At 40.3% G+C, this 17,437-nt stretch overlaps 3 protein-coding genes across 3 annotated transcripts; all 3 read left to right on the top strand.

The window, feature by feature from the left end:
- Nucleotides 1-2,571: 2,571 nt before the first annotated feature.
- On the top strand, nucleotides 2,572-3,564 carry LOC307247751 (trace amine-associated receptor 13c-like; the record flags this gene model as incomplete). The annotated part of the gene is made up of 1 exon (XM_080023873.1): nucleotides 2,572-3,564. One exon carries the CDS (start codon nucleotides 2,572-2,574, stop codon nucleotides 3,562-3,564), a length of 993 nt encoding a protein of 330 aa, XP_079879999.1.
- A 4,348-nt stretch (nucleotides 3,565-7,912) lies between these two features.
- Nucleotides 7,913-8,905, top strand: LOC307247750 (trace amine-associated receptor 13c-like; the record flags this gene model as incomplete). The annotated part of the gene is made up of 1 exon (XM_080023872.1): nucleotides 7,913-8,905. The coding sequence occupies one exon, from the start codon at nucleotides 7,913-7,915 to the stop codon at nucleotides 8,903-8,905; it is 993 nt and encodes a 330-aa protein (XP_079879998.1).
- A 6,506-nt stretch (nucleotides 8,906-15,411) lies between these two features.
- LOC307247749 (trace amine-associated receptor 13c-like) lies at nucleotides 15,412-16,404 on the top strand (the record flags this gene model as incomplete). Its single annotated transcript, XM_080023871.1, has 1 exon — nucleotides 15,412-16,404. One exon carries the CDS (start codon nucleotides 15,412-15,414, stop codon nucleotides 16,402-16,404), a length of 993 nt encoding a protein of 330 aa, XP_079879997.1.
- Nucleotides 16,405-17,437: the final 1,033 nt, after the last annotated feature.

Below are 17,437 nucleotides of genomic sequence, written 5' to 3'. Positions count from 1 at the left end.
CAACTTACTGTACACAAAATGTAAAACAAGTGACCATACTGAACAGTCCTGTGTTGTCATGGAGACAAGGCTGCTCCTCAGAAAGAAGCACAGTTAGTGTCAATGAAAATGTTGTATATGCAGAGAGTCCAGACCAATCTCTAACTTGTCCTCAGGGGACTTCAGACCTCAACCTTGATGAAAATGACTTCTGAACAATAGCATGGAAAACAGAGTAGATGGGAGAACCATCAAAGATGGTTTTTCAATTTCATCAATTTGGGTCTTTGATTTTCATTGTTTTATTCATTTTTTCATAACTAATTTTCACTCTAGCATTGCAAAATGAAATACAAGTACCGTGAAGTACTTAAAAAAAAAAATATATATATATATATATATTTTTTTTCACGGAGTTCAAACTAAATATATACAGTATAATACACACAAATATCTAGACACAATATCAATACACAATATACAGTATACACACTATAAAAATATAACCCCCCCCCCCCCCCACACACACACATATATATATACATTAGTTTTATATATAATGGCTCAATGTTTTTCCTGAGTCATTTTCAGGGAATAGTGCTTGCCATCCAAACGTTAAAATTGACAAAATCACATAAATCCTAAATTTTCAAAATGTATTGATACTGCATCACAGCATTAAGTTTCCTAAAGTGTTTTTTTGTTGATTCCTTAAGGCAGGCATGCCCAAAGTCCGGCCCTCGGGCCAAATCCGGCCCGTGTCTAAATTTCCACCGGCCTGAAGCGTCCAGAGGATGGCAGAGGATGGCAGTAGACTTGTGGCCGCACTCTCGCCGCGTGACTCCTGTGTGAACTTGAACCACTGTGGTATATTTTCAGCCCATTTCTAAAATGCCAACTGGAACTAAAAAGGGAAAGTTGACAACGAGGACCGCTGTTTCCAGGACAAGTGGAAATCTGAGTATTTTTTCACTGACATGCGAAACAACTGTGTGTGCTTAATTTGTCAAGAGACTGTGACTGTTTTCAACGAAGTCAATATTAAGCGGCACTACCAGACGAAACATGCTAACGATAAGCTAACGGCAAACATCTCACCTCCGGCTGAGGAGTTTCAACAGCGTTTCAGGGATTTTGCAGCTATTGAAAAGGAGATCACACTTTTTTCCGTGGATCCTTACGACGCTCCAGCCCACCTGCAGCTGGAGCTCATTGAGCTGCAGTGTGACGCGGAGTGTCAGCAGTCAGCACCTGCAACTCCCTCTTGTAAACTTTTACCGCCGGCTGGACAAAGACAGGTTCCAAGAGATTTGGACATTTGCTAAGAAAATGCTGAGCTTGTTTGGCTTGACATACGTGTGCGAGAAGACGTTCTCGGTTATGAACATTAACAAGAACCGCGTGAGGACAAGACTAAGTGACTCTCACCTGCGTGACATATATAATACTAAAGTCTCAGTGAATTAATTTTTTGTGATGATAAATAACACAGTTTTGTCAAATTTCAGTCATTTAATTTGACTATACTATCCTTTGTCAAAATGCACTTTGATGTGATTTGTTACAACAAAATCAATAAATACATGTTTCTAAAAAAAATTCTGAGTCAGATTTCATAAAATAGTTCATTTGCATTTAATTTATTATTATTTTAACCTTGTAAGTGGCACCAACTGTCGACCCCCACCCCCATAAAACTCACGCCAACCCCTCCACCTCACTCGGAGCCCAAGAAAGGGGCTCGGGGCTTAAGAAGTTAAGCGTCTTCAGAGATCTAGTCTAATTTTCTCTTAAAGTGCACCACATTGCGTGTAGAGGTTCAAAGCATGCCCCTGGACCACCTTAGGGGTTTGAATCTTCCCACCAAAGTTTCACAAAATAGAGACCCACAAACCACATTTTGCATAGGGCCCCTAAAAAGCTAGAAACTGCCATGTATGAGGGGGCTTTGTGAGTTAGACGATTGCTTTTTGTGTCATAGGTGCAGGTTCAGCCGCCGAAATGCCGCTCAATGCTTTTGTGAATCAGCCCATTAATGTTAGTGAATTGCAATCGAACACATAACTTTCTTCAATGTTTACACAGAATGTTTTTTTATGTTGGACTTCATTTCCAATGGAAACAAGTAGATCAAGGTTGTTCCTCTACAGTATCTTGGATCCATAATGGAATGCGCTCATGTCCCCCCGATGGTTCCATGGAACGCGGCACAAAGGCAGTTAAGAAAGGAGAGATTCCTCAAGCAACATGGACCTCATGAAGTTCATGTCAGGAAAAAGGCAGGTAAAGTAAGGTGACCTTATCAGGTGTCAGTTGTGTTAAATCTATCTTTTTTACAGGCATCAATCTCAAAGGGGACCTATTATGCTCCTTTTTACACCAGTTAGCAAAGGTCTCTGAGGTCCCCAAAACAGGTCTTAAAAGTTTTTAACTGAAAAGACAGAGTTAAGACAGTGACAGAGAGAGGGAGGGAGGATGGGCATTTGGCATATAAATGAGACACACACCTGAGGCTCGTTGCTGTCTTCTCCTCTACCTCCCACCTCTTCACCTCGCCTCTCCTTTCCCATCAGTCTCTATGCTCTCTGCACAATGGAAACTTCTGAGGCGACCGAACTCTGCTTCCCGCAGCTCTTCAACACCTCCTGCAGGAGGGCCCTGCGTTCCCCAGCTGAGGCCACACTGCTCTACACGGTTCTGTCATTGGTGGCACTGCTCACTGTGGCCCTCAACCTGCTCGTCATCATCTCCATCACCCACTTCAGGCAACTCTACACCCCAACCAACCTGGTGCTGCTCTCCCTGGCCTGCTCTGACTTCTTTTTGGGCCTGCTGATAATGCCCATCGGGGGCCTCCTCTCCATCGGGGCTTGTTGGTTCCTAGGTTACCATGCGTGTGCCCTCTCCTACAGTGTGAACTTCATCCTGAACTCTGCCTCTGTGGGGAACATGTTGTTAATATCTGTTGACCGTTACGTGGCCATCTGCAACCCTCTGCGTTACCCTGCCACAGTTACCCTCGGCAGGGTTAAAATCTCCATCTGCCTCTGCTGGGTGTGCTCGATTCTTTACAACTGCCTGGTTCTGAAAGAGAATCTCATTGCGCCGTGGAAGAACAGTTTGTGTCAGGGGGACTGTATTTTAGTCATTGGTTACATTTCAGGGGCTGTTGACCTGACGATCACCTTTTTAATCCCTGTGACAGTGGTGGTTGTTCTCTACATGCGGGTGTTTGTGGTGGCTATTTCCCAGGCGCGCCACATTCTTTCTCAAACTATGTCTACCCAGGGCACCAGGGGGACTGTGGTGGCAAGGAAATCAGAAAGGAAAGCTGCTAGAACCCTGGGCGTGGTTGTTGTCGTGTTTCTCATCTGTTTTTGTCCGTACTTTTACCCAGCATTCTCGGGGCAGAATACATCCAGCAATACGTCAGCGTCAGCATTTGTGGCCTGGTTGTTGAACTTTAACTCCTGTCTGAACCCACTGATTTACGCTTTATTCTACCCCTGGTTTAGAAAAGCAATGAAACTCATAGTCACTCTACAGATATTGAAACCCCACTCCTGTGAGGCCAAGATGTTTTAAGATATATTCAGATATTTTATTTCATTATCATTTGTGGTAATGCTGGGTGATGGGGTCGTTGGGTGAAGGGGTTTACAATTCTTCTTTCCAGAGGTATCATTGAAATCATAACTGTTGAACTGCTTGTATATCATGACCTTTAGAATGGGTGCGGTTAATTGCTGTTATACATACACAAATGTCATTTAAATAAAGACACATACTGAATAAAGTTTTGTATGACTTTCAAGGAATTTAACTAAATGGATTTCATATAGAAACGTTTATGACATGCATTCAGCATGTCATGTTTGCAGATATGATTTCTGAGAGATGGGCATATATTTAGAAACTAACAAAATAGTAAATTACAATGCTGAGACATTTCTACATGTGGTAAAAAACTTTCAGCGTCTTTGTCCTTAAATTTGATAGATTAGACCATTCTGTGTGTTGATAATGACGAATATAATCTGACCTCACCTGATTTAACAAAGCTGTGCTCCTAAATTACTTCAAGCTCAGCGACCAGTTGCATCCAGTTTTCTATGAAAAACATATCCATGTTGTGGAAGTAGTGGTCATTTACAGGCACTATAGTCCTTCAGCAGAATGTTATGAAACTCATTTGAGGTGAATATCTAGTGAGAGACAATTAGATTGGAGAGTTGCTGTCGTGTTATTGTTTTCTTGGATTATTCTCCCTCCAATATTACACAAATTTATCGTAAAATGTATAAATTATACAGCCATAGAGAGGAGGACTAGTTGCATTTATATTCACTATATTGACTTTTTTTCATGGATATTAACAGGAGCATGGCAATAACATTGACAACAATTTGGTGATGTATTTCACTTCATATACAAAATTCACATGTAAAGAACAGAACTCTGGAAGCAGAATAACGACTGAAACTAGAAAGTATACCACACCACTCCGAATGGAGCAGCCACTTTCAACTGGCTTCCAGATCATTTCAGATGTCAAGATGTCAAAAAAATATTTTGTGAAAAAAAAATCCTTAAACATTTTTTATTTAAAACCTTTTTAACTGGGACATTTAAAGAAGCAGCAGTGGTTCCAATAAATGAATTAGACTGTGGCATGCCTACGGTGGTCATTTCCATAATACCAAAAAGGAGGACACTGGGGGGGTGTAAGAGAGTGAGTGGCCCCGTTTGGTGCTTTTTTTTCTTTTGTTCCACAGATGGAAAGAGTTACTATGTAAATAAAACATAAAAAGAAGTGACCATACTGAACTGTGTTGCTCCACAGAAAGGAGCATAGTTAGTGTCAATGACAATGTTGTATATGCAGAAACTTCAGATCAATCTGTAACTTGTCCTTACGTGACTTCATACCTCAACCTTGACAAAAGTGACTTGTGAACAGTAGCATTGAAAACAGCATAGGAGGGAGAACTATCAAAGATGTTATTTCAATTTCATCAAATTTGGTTTTTGATTTTCATTATTTTATGAAATTTTTCAGAACCAGGGTTCATTCAAGCATTGCAAAATGAAATTCGAGGACTGTCAAGTACTTTTTAAAAACTATTCTTTTCATTTTCAAGGAGTTCAGGCAAAACAAATACAGTAAAATAGACACAAACATCTATACACAATATCTAAACACTACATCTATATATATATATATATATATATATATATATATATAAAAATACATACAAGCCCACACAACCACCCATCTATTCACACACACACACACACACACACACACACACACACACACACACACACACACACACACACACACACACACACATATATATATATATATATATATATATATATATATATATATATATATATATATATATATATATACTGGCTCAATGTTTTTCTGAGTCATTTTCAGAGAATAGTTCTTGACATCCAATCATTAAAAATGTCTGAATCACACAAATCTACAATTATCAAAATGTATTGATACTGCATCACAGTATTAAGTTTCTTAAAGTGTTTTTTTGTTGATTCCTTAAGGTCTTAGCTTTCTGAAGGCACTTGTATGTGGCACCAACTGTCGACCCCCGCCCCCATAAAACTCACGCCAACCCCTCCAACTCACTTGGAGCCCAAGAAAGGGGCTCGGGGCTTAAGAGGTTAAGCGTCTTCAGAGATCTAGCCTATTTTCCTCTTAAAGTGCACCACATTGCATGTAGAGGTTAAATGCATGCCCCTGGACCACCTTAGGGGTTTGGAATCCCTCCACCGTACTTTCACAAAATAGGGACCCCTAAACAACATTTTGCATCAGGCCCCTAAAAAGCTGGAAACGGCCATGTTTGAGGGGGCTTTGTGAGTTAGACGATTGCTTTTTGTGTCATAAGCGCAGGTTCAGCGGCCGAGATGCTGCGCAATCCTTTTGTGAATCAGCCCATGAATGTTAGTGAATTGCAATTGAATAGTAACTTTCTTCAATGTTTACACAGAATGTTTTTTATGTTGGACTTCATTTCCAGTGGGAACAAGTAGATCAAGGTTTGTTCCTGTACAGTATCTTGGGTCCATAACAGAATCCACTCATGCCCCCCGATGGTTCCATGGAACACTGCACAAAGTCAGTTAAGAGAGAAGAGATTCCTTAAGCAACATGGACCTCATGAAGTTCATGTCAGGAAAAAGGCAGGTACAGTAAGGTGACCTTATCAGGTGTCAATTGTGTTCTATCTTTTTTTCTTTGGCATCAATCTCAAAGGGGGCCTATTCTGCTCCTTTTTACACCAGTTAACAAAGGTCTCTGAGGTCCCCAAAATAGGACTTTGAAGTTTTTTGCTGAAAAGACCACTCAGATTTTACATTCTAACCATTCTAACATGCCTCTAAAACCATCGTGTTCCTGACGCTCTGTTCAAGTGGGAGGAACCACCCTCCTCAGGTGCCGGGTTCTGTGAGCTAATAGAGTTTGAGCATAAGCTCCGGGTTTTGCGAGACAATAAGGTTTGAGCTTCATTTCCGGGTTCTGTAGTCTGTTAGTCCACCAAAATCATTTTCTGAACAAATTTGAAGAGAGAAATAACCAATCCAGTTGCTGAATCTTTTCTCATATTTGATCTACAAGGCTAAATTTAACAGTTTGTTCCGAATTCCGTTGTCATGCTCCAAGCTTGTAGGGGACACGGACACTGCACCCCGACTTGCAAAATAAAATAAATGCATCCACAATAAAATCTCAAAATTTGATTGGTTTTCTTTGGAGAAATACACGGTGAATCGCACGCCACAGCCTACCATGTATTAACCAAATACCTTTTTTCTTAGAAAGAAACAACAAGAAATATTTTTTTAAATGCTTACATTTCCCTTATCTGCAGTTTTGTCTGACGGTTTTGTCATTTTTTGTCTTTCTGACAGTTTGTATTAATTCCTCTTTCTTTTAAAATATTTGTGCTGGTCTTCCCAGTGGCGCTCGTTATTTTCTGTGTTATTTCTCCAGCCGTGGGTGGAGTTACTCTCAGATGGAGGGCAGTTGTAATTCTACTGAGGCCCCATGTGATGTAGGAAGGGGCTGCAAATCTGGATGGCATGTTGCACCACATTTTCTGAAATAGACAGCTCTCAAAAAACTGACTGAGTTGTCATATTTCACAGTTTGTGTGTCAGTAGGCCCATCAGAGACCCACATGTATGTGCACAAGCACTGAAAAAGGTTGTTTTTACATAATAGGTCCCCTTTAAATTGACTTTTATTTCGTACCTTAAATGCTTCCTGCAGAGTTTTCTGTGGCAATGAGCCTTGGAGTTTTTATATGGTTATAAATCAGGAAATGTAACTTAAACATCAATTAATTTTTTCCCCTCAAAATGCAAATGGTAGTTATGAATTATTGCGCTACTATGTGATATTATTTTTTCGACCTTGAAGCTTATGTTTGAATGAATGAAACCAAAATATTTCAGGCCTTAACAGCACAAGTTGCTGTTGCTTCCTGCATATTCCTGTTCTGTTTGGAGGCTGGAATGTAGAATAATTGGAGTATTTCTGTATTGAGGAATTCAGCCTTTTGATTTTGTATGTTGCTGAATTATTCCTCTGACATTCACTACAGTCACTTCTTTCGCTTCCAGTTTTGTGATTACTGAATAGGATCATAGAGTTAAAAGAAGACATGGAAAGGGAAGGTTTGGGAGGAGTGAGGAAGAGGAGAAAGTGTGAGAGAGAGGGACGGGGCAATTGAGATACAAATGAAGACAGAGTTAAGACAATGACAGGGAGAAGGGGAGGATGGACATTTGGCATGAGATAAATAAGACACGCAGATGAGGCTCATTGCTGTCTTCTCCTCTACCTCCCACCTCTTCACTTCGCCTCTCCTTTCCCATCAGTCTCTGTGCTCTCTGCACAATGGAAACTTCTGAGGCGACCGAACTTTGCTTCCCGCAGCTCTTCAACACCTCCTGCAGGAGGGCCCTGCGTTCCCCAGCTGAGGCCATGCTGCTCTACACGGTTCTGTTATTGGTGGCACTGCTCACTGTGGCCCTCAACCTGCTCGTCATCATCTCCATCACCCACTTCAGGCAACTCTACACCCCAACCAACCTGGTGCTGCTCTCCCTGGCCTGCTCTGACTTCTTTATGGGCCTGCTGATAATGCCCATCGAAGGCCTCCAGTCCATCGGGGCTTGCTGGTTCCTCGGTTACCATGCATGCACCCTCTACTACAGTATGAGCTTCATCCTGACGTCTGCCTCTGTGGGGAACATGTTGTTAATATCTGTTGACCGTTACGTTGCCATCTGCAACCCTCTGCGCTACTCTGCCACAGTTACCCTCGGCAGGGTTAAAATCTCTGTCTGCCTCTGCTGGGTGTGCTCGGTTCTTTACAACTGTCTGGTTCTGAAAGAGAATCTCATAGCGCCGTGGAACAACAGTTTGTGTCAGGGGGACTGTATAATAGTCATTGGGTACATTTCAGGGGCTGTTGACCTGACGATCACCTTTTTAATCCCTGTGACAGTGGTGGTTGTTCTCTACATGAGGGTGTTTGTGGTGGCTATTTCCCAGGCGCGCCACATTCTTTCTCAAACTGTGTCTACCCAGGGCACCGGGGGGACTGTGGTGGCAAGGAAATCAGAAAGGAAAGCTGCTAGAACCCTGGGTGTGGTTGTTGTGGTGTTTCTCATCTGTTTTTGTCCGTACTATTACCCAGCATTCTCGGGGCAGAATACATCCAGCAATACGTCAGTATCAGCATTTGTGCTCTGGTTGTTGTACATTAACTCCTGTCTGAACCCACTGATCTACGCTTTCTTCTATCCATGGTTTAGAAAAGCAACGAAACTCATTGTCACTCTACAGATATTAAAACCTGACTCCTGTGAGGCCCAGATGTTTTAAGATATATTCAGATATTTCATTTCATTATCATTTGTGGTCATGCTGGGTGATGGGGTCGCTGGGTGAAGGGGTTTATATTTCTTCTTTCCAGGGATATCATTGAAATCATATACATTTCTATTTCTGCCAAAATCCCTCATCATAACTGTTGAACTGTTTGTATATCATGACCTTTAGAATGGGGGCAGTGTATTGCTGTTATACACACACAAATCTAATTTTCTCATTTAAATCCTGACATCCTGAAAAAAAGTTTTGTATGACTTTCAAGGAATTTTACTGAATGGATTTCATATAGAAAAGTTAATGACATGCATTCAGCATATCATGTTTGCAGATAGTTTTTCTGAGAGATTTGCATATATTGAGTCAGGTCTACATGTGGTAAATAACTTTCAGCATCTCTGTCCTTAAATTTGATAGATCAGACCACTGTGTGTGTAGATAATGACGAATATATTCCGACCTCACCTTATTTAACAAAGCTGTGCTCCGAAGTTACTTCTGAAACATAAAATATATCCATTTTGTTGAAGTAGTGGTCATTTACAGGCACTATAGCCCTCCAGCAGAATATTATAAAACCCATTTGAGGTGAATATCTAGTGAGAGACAATTAGATTGGAGAGTTGCTGTCGTGTTATTGTTTCTTCTCCATACATGTATCAATTAAAATATAAGATCACTAAACCTCAAAGTGAACCTGAGAGAAGACATGCATTTGCATTTATGTTCACAATATTGACATTTTTTCACGTGATATTAACAGGAGCATGGCAATAACATTGACAACAATTTGGTGATGTATTTCACTTCATATACAAAAATCACATGTAAAGAACAGAACTCTGGAAGCAGAATAACGACTGAAACTAGAAAGTTTGACCACACCACTCCGAATGGACCAGCCTCTTTAAACTGGCTTCCAGTTCATTCCAGATGTCAAGATGTCAAAAAAATATTATGTGAAAAGAAAATCCTGAAACGTTTTCAATATAATACCTTTTTAACTGGGACTTTTAAAGAAGCAGCAGTGTTTCCAATTAATGTTTTAGACTGTGGCGTGCCTACGGTGGTCATTTCCATAACACCAAAAAGAAGGAGTGAGTGTCCCCGTTTGGTGCTTTTTTTTCTTTTGTTCAATAAGGAAATTGATTAAAATAAAACTTCAGTTTGATTTCAAATCATGATTTGATTCTATCTCAGCTATGACTAACTATTCTTGTTTCTGTTGAGGTTGACTAGCCTTAAGTTGTTGTTTTGATGATGCACTGACAACACAGGAGTTGTTATGTTGACTAGCTGTTTAGTTGTTATTTGACATATTGCACTAATATGGAGAGAAAAAAATACACTAATATAAAAAAATAATGACACTTTTTATTCTGATTACTTACAGCATCTTGCACTTGTATCTGGTTGAATTTAGAAACAGGAGATCATGCACTGAAGTTCGATGTTGCTGCAATGGTTGATGTATGCTTTTGATTGTTTCTAGCCTCTCATGCAAGTCGCTTTGGACAAGAGCGTCTGCTAAATGAAGAAATTAAAATAAATGAATGAATAAATTAACTCAAAAACATTGCAGCGCCATTTTGCCAAAGGTACTTGAAATTTTGTCTCGCCAAGGGAGGCAACACTTCCAACCTTTCGAAGCATCTGTCCGACAACCACCCAGACCTTTTCAAAGACTTCAAATCACGACAAATGTGATAACAGATGACAAGTGTTATTTCAAAGAAGACAAAGGTTATTTTCAAAGTTATATACAATGGTTCAACAAGTGATTTGATGTTCAAGAGACACCCAGTTATAGTAGAACTCGGTGACATATCAATGTCACTATGTTCTAAGTTAGTTTGTTAATAAATATTTTTGAAAAGATATGTTAAGTTTTACGTTTCAGTATTTTCATTTTTGGTTATCAGTGATTTACCCAGGTTCCAAAGCTGGTTTCCGGTACACCTGCAAATTAGTCATTAGTCATTCGTTGGAACAACTAATCAACATAAATGTGTTCATTTGTTTTTGTGGCGGCTGTTTATGAACAATAAAAAAACATGACACACGGTGACACACACACACACACACACACACACACACACACACACACACACACACACACACACACACACACACACACACACACACACACACACACACACACACACACACACACACACACAGACTACAAAAACCTATGAGACCATATTCCCCCATCCAAACGTTTCAAAACAAACACATCATTATGTCTAAAGACTGTGTTGTTTCTGTCCACCAGAGGAATCTGTTTACTCCTCCTTCAGTCGTCTGCTCACTGAGGTGTTAGAAAAACATGGTAATTAATTCATTAAACACATGATGTAGTCCTCTAAGCGCATGATGCAACCTTATCTGTGGCTGCATTAGTTGGCAGCGGTGAAATAATAATAAATTAATAGTTGGAAATAGTTACTTCAACTTACTGTACACAAAATGTAAAACAAGTGACCATACTGAACAGTCCTGTGTTGTCATGGAGACAAGGCTGCTCCTCAGAAAGAAGCACAGTGATTATCAATGACAATGTTGTATATGCAGAGAGTCCAGACCAATCTCTAACTTGTCCTCAGGGGACTTCAGACCTCAACCTTGACGAAAATGACTTCTGAACAATAGCATGGAAAACAGAGTAGATGGGAGAACCATCAAAGATGGTTTTTTAATTTCATCAATTTCGGTCTTTGATTTTCATTGTTTTCTTTATTTATTCATAACTAGGGTTCACTCTAGCATTGCAAAATGAAATTCAAGTACTGTGAAGTACTTAAAAAATATTAATTTTCATTTTCAAGGAGTTCAAACTAAACAAATACAGTATAATACACACACAAATCTAGACACAATATCAATACACAAAATACAGTATACACACGATATAAATATGCGCAGGTTCAGCGGCCGAAATGCCGCACAATCCATTTGTTAATCAGCCCATGAATGTTAATGAATTGCAACACTGTTACACTGTTTTTTATCTTGGTCTTCATTTCCAATGGGAACAAGTAGTTCAAGGTTGTTCCTGTACAGTATCTTGGGTCAATAACAGAATCTGCTCATGCCCCCCCGATGGTTCCATGGAACGCTGCACAAAGGCAGTTAAGAGAGGAGAGATTCCTCAAGCCACATGGACCTCATGAAGTTCATGTCAGGAAAAAGGCAGGTACAGTAAGGTGACCTTATCAGGTGTCAATTGTGTCATATCGATCTTTTTTTCTGGCATAAATCTCAAAGGGGGCCTATTCTGCTCGTTTTTACACCAGATAATAATGTTCTCTGAGGTCCCCAAAACAGGCCTTTGTAGTTTTTAACTAAAAACACCACTCAGATTAAACATTCTAGCCATTCTCACATGACTGTAAATCCAACATGGTCCTGACGGTGTTTAAATGGGAGGAACCACCCTCCTGAGGACCCAGGTTCTGTGAGCTTATAGAGTTTGAGCATAAGTTCCCGGGTGTTGTGAGCCAATAAGGTTTGAGCTTCACTTCCGGGTTCCGTAGTCTGTAAACCTTCACTGGATTTCACCGTATTAATCCACCAAAAATATTTTCTGAACAAATTTGAAGAGAGAAATAACAAATCAAGTTGCTGAATCTTCTCTCATATTTGATCTACAGGGCTCAATTAAAACACACACGAACACTGCACCGCGACTTACCAGGACACCACACACAAGGACTTTTTGCTTTCTGTAAACATCGCAAAATACAATCAATAAAATAAATGCATCCACAATAAAATCTCAAAATTGTGTTGGTTTTGTTTGGAGAAACGCACAGCGAATCGCGCGCCACAGCCTCCCGTCTATTTGTGACCCACCGCGTACTTTAGGGTCATTTGGCGGTTTTGGAGTTGTTTTTTTCCGCATCATTTGAAAGTGGAGAATCAGAGCTTCCAAACAAGGTGTCACTTGTGCAAATCAAACAAATATTTTAAAAGCTATGACTTGTTAATGACAAGGGTGTGGCAAACTGTGATTCTGATATCATGTGAAGGAAATTCTTCCGCAATGATCGGTGAGGTTAATCTGCCCGCTACAAGAAGACAAAACTGGGAATATCCAAGATTATTTATTCCGCAGAATAAAGAGAAAGATTCAATAGTGCTCCAAAGCAGCGCTCAGATCAATCTGATATCACCGAGAAAGACAGGAGGCTTTATACGGAAGAAACAGGGTGTGTTTTGGGTTAGAGGTCTCCGAGCAAAACATTTCTCTTTACATAACTCTGGGCGGTTCCTGGGGGGACAGACACAAATGTTTTAAAACCCCCTTTTGGAGGTAGAGGCCTTTGTCCTCATTCAAAATAGTTGATCGTAATCATTTTTCCCTCACAATCATCACCTCCAAAGTTTTACCCACACCAGGTTCATTCAGCCAGCTCCCAGAATGCAAATGGCGTTGGCGGACAAACAAAGCCTCATGGCTAATTAACATAGTGCTGAATGGGCCATTCACGAACAGCTCAACAACACAACTACTTTTGCGTTTAAAAAAAACAACTTTAATTAAAGAGTAAGAATATATATGTTTTATAAAAGTGGAATTATTTTGAGTTTAAAAGTACGGACAACACAACAAAATGTAGAGTCTATCAATTATGAGTCTCGGAAAATCTGAAATCAGAAAATCTGTCACCAACCTCAACGGACATCCCATCATCAGCTTCTTCCATTGTAGCAGCAATGGATGTATCGTCGGTTTCCTCCGGTTGTTCTTGAAATATTCTGTTTAAATGTCACGTTAAGTTTGAAATCCGCTGTTTGAAATGTTCAAACAGTTCAAATGTCCATCCGCTTCGCCTCATCCATAACAATACTGAGCAGAAAGTTTTCACAGACATGTGAGACCGAAACACCCCCATGCTGCGCTTTAACCGTCTGTTTACTTAAGTGACGTAGGTGCGTGATGCAAAGGGTTTTTCTTCTTCGTGGTTTCACAACAATGGCTCCGTGTGTGTAAAAGTAGTACGATTTAAAGGTCAAATCGGTTTCACATTGTGACTTCAAATCACATGGACGATGGAGGAATGATCTTCACCTGGAAGCTCGCTTTAAAGGAAACGATCGATCTGCGTTATTCAGCGATGTTCCGTGTCCCGGTAAGTGAACTGCGTTTCCCCATGTAATCTAACGGGAATATTTAACTCCACGGTTTAACATTTTCATACTATTCATAAATCAAACTTGGTTTTGAAAATACATAGAGAGATTAAAAAAAACACAAAGGAACACGAATCTGGAAAAATCAAATTTTGCTTAAAGAAAGGTTTTTTCAACTTATTTGCCTGCTCCTGCTGATCTCAGATATGTGTGAGATGGCAAGTTTTGCTGTGGTGGGACACATTTACCAAATACCTTTTTTCATAGAAAGAAACAACAACAAATAATTTTTTGAATACATACATTTCCCTCATCTGCAGTTTTGTCTGACGGTGTTGTCATTTTTTGTCTTTGTCTTTCTGACAGTTTGTATTAATTCCTCTTTTAGCAAATCGTTTCAAAGATTTGTGCTGGTCTTCCCAGTGGCGCTTGTTATTCTCTGTGTTATTTCTCCAGCCATGGGTGGAGTTACTCCCGGATGGAGGGCAGTTGTAATTCTACCGAGGCCCCATGTGACGTAGGAAGAGGCTACAAATCTGGATGGCGTGTTTCACCACATTTTCTGAAATAGACAGCTCTCAAAAGACTGACTGAGTTGTCATATTTCAGTTTGTGTGTCAGTAGGCCCATCAGAGACCCACATGTATGTGCACAAGCACTGAAAAAGTGAGTTTTGCATAATAGGTCCCCTTTAAATTGAATTTTATTTCATACCTTTAATCCTTCAAGCAGAGTTTTCTGTAGCAATGAGCCTTGTAGTTTTTATACGGTTATAAACGAGGAAATGTAACTTAAATGTAAATTAATTTCTTCCCCTCAAAATGCAAATGGTAGTTATGAATTATTGCGCTACTGTGTGATATTATTTTTTCGACCTTGGAGCTTATGTTTGAATGAATGAAACCAAAATATTTCAGGCCTTAACAGCACAAGTTGCTGTTGCTTCCAACATATTCCTGTTCTGTTTGGAGGCTGGAATGTAGAGTAATTGGAGTTTTTCTGTATTGAGGAATGCAGCCTTTTGATTTTATATTTTGCTGAATTATTCCTCTGACATTCACGACAGTCACTTCTTTCGTTTCCAGTTTTGTGATTGATGAATAGGATCATAGAGTTAAAAGAAGACATGGAAAGGGAAGGTTTGGGAGGAATGAGGAAGAGGCGAAAGTGTGAGAGAGAGGGAGGGGGCAGTAGAGAGACAAATGAAGACAGAGTTAAGACAATGACAGGGAGAAGGGGAGGATGGACATTTGGTATGAGAAATAAATAAGACACGCAGATGAGGCTTGTTGCTGTCTTCTCCTCTACCTCCCACCTCTTCACCTCGCCTCTCCTTTCCCATCAGTCTCTATGCTCTCTGCACAATGGAAACTTCTGAGGCGACCGAACTCTGCTTCCCGCAGCTCTTCAACACCTCCTGCAGGAGGGCCCTGCGTTCCCCAGCTGAGGCCATGCTGCTCTACACGGTTCTGTTATTGGTGGCACTGCTCACTGTGGCCCTCAACCTGCTCGTCATCATCTCCATCACCCACTTCAGGCAACTCTACACCCCAACCAACCTGGTGCTGCTCTCCCTGGCCTGCTCTGACTTCTTTATGGGCCTGCTGATAATGCCCATCGAAGGCCTCCACTCCATCGGGGCTTGCTGGTTCCTAGGTTACCATGCATGCACCCTCTACTACAGTGTGAGCTTCATCCTGACCTCTGCCTCTGTGGGGAACATGTTGTTAATATCTGTTGACCGTTACGTGGCCATCTGCAACCCTCTGCGCTACCCTGCCACGATTACCCTTGGCAGGGTTAAAATCTCCGTCTGCCTCTGCTGGATATGCTCGGTTCTTTACAACTGCCTGATTCTGAAAGAGAATCTCATAGCGCCGTGGAAGAACAGTTTGTGTCAGGGGGACTGTATAATAGTCATTGGTTACATTTCAGGGGCTGTTGACCTGACGATCACCTTTTTAATCCCTGTGACAGTGGTGGTTGTTCTCTACATGAGGGTGTTTGCGGTGGCTATTTCCCAGGCGCGCCACATTCTTTCTCAAACTGTGTCTACCCAGGGCACCGGGGGGACTGTGGTGGCAAGGAAATCAGAAAGGAAAGCTGCTAGAACCCTGGGTGTGGTTGTTGTGGTGTTTCTCATCTGTTTTTGTCCGTACTATTACCCAGCATTTTCGGGACAGAATACATCCAGCAATATGTCAGCATCAGCATTTGTGGTCTGGTTGTTAAACTTAAACTCCTGTCTGAATCCACTGATTTACGCTTTCTTCTACCCCTGGTTTAGAAAAGCAATGAAACTCATAGTCACTCTACAAATATTAAAACCTGACTCCGGTGAAGCCAAGATGTTTTAAGATATATTCAGATATTTAATTTCATTATCATTTTTCGTAATGCTTGGTGATGGGGTCGCTGGGTGAAGGGGTTTACATTTCTTCTTTCCAGGGATATCATTGAAATCATATACATTTCTGTTTCTGCTAAAATCCCTCATCATAAGTGTTGAACTGCTTGTAGAGCACAACCTTTAGAATGGGGGAGGTGTATTGCTGTTATAAATGTATAAACTGACAAATGTAATTTTCTCATTTCAATAAAGACACATACTGTAATAAAGTTTTATATGACTTTCAAGGAATTTAACTAAATGGATTTCATCAAGAAAAGTTAATGACATGCATTCAGCATTCAGGACAGTCATGTTTGCAGATATGATTTCTGAGAGATGGGCATATATTTAGAAACTAACAAAATAGTAAATTACAATGCTGAGACATTTCTACATGTGGTAAAAAACTTTCAGCGTCTTTGTCCTTAAATTTGATAGATCAGACCATTCTGTGTGTTGATAATGACGAATATAATCTGACCTCACCTGATTTAACAAAGCTGTGCTCCTAAGTTACTTCAAGCTCAGCGACCAGTTGCATCCATTTTTCAACGAAAAACATATCCATGTTGTTGAAGTAGTGGTCATTTACAGGCACTATAGTCCTTCAGCAGAATATTATAAAACCCATTTGAGGTGAATATCGAGTGAGAGACAATTACATTGGAGAGTTGCTGTCGTGTTATTGTTTTCTCTCCATGCATGTATCAATTAAAATATAAAATCACTAAACCTCAAAGTGAACCTGAGAGTAGACTGAGTTTTCTTCAACAATATGCTTTCTTGGATTATTCTCCCTCAAATAAATTGTAAAATGTATAAATTATACAACCATAGAGAGGAGGACTAGTTGCATCTATATTCACTATATTGACATTTTTTCACGTGATATTAACAGGAGCATGGCAATAACATTGACAACAATTTGGTGATGTCTTTCACTTCATATACAAAAAACACATGTTAAGAACAGAACTCTGGAAGCAGAATAATGACTT

Source organism: Zeus faber (assembly GCF_960531495.2).
Source record: "Zeus faber genome assembly, chromosome: 2".
Taxonomy (NCBI): Eukaryota; Metazoa; Chordata; class Actinopteri; order Zeiformes; family Zeidae; genus Zeus; species Zeus faber.
Note: the sequence above shows the minus strand (reverse complement) of the source record. Positions and strands in the feature narration are given on the sequence as shown.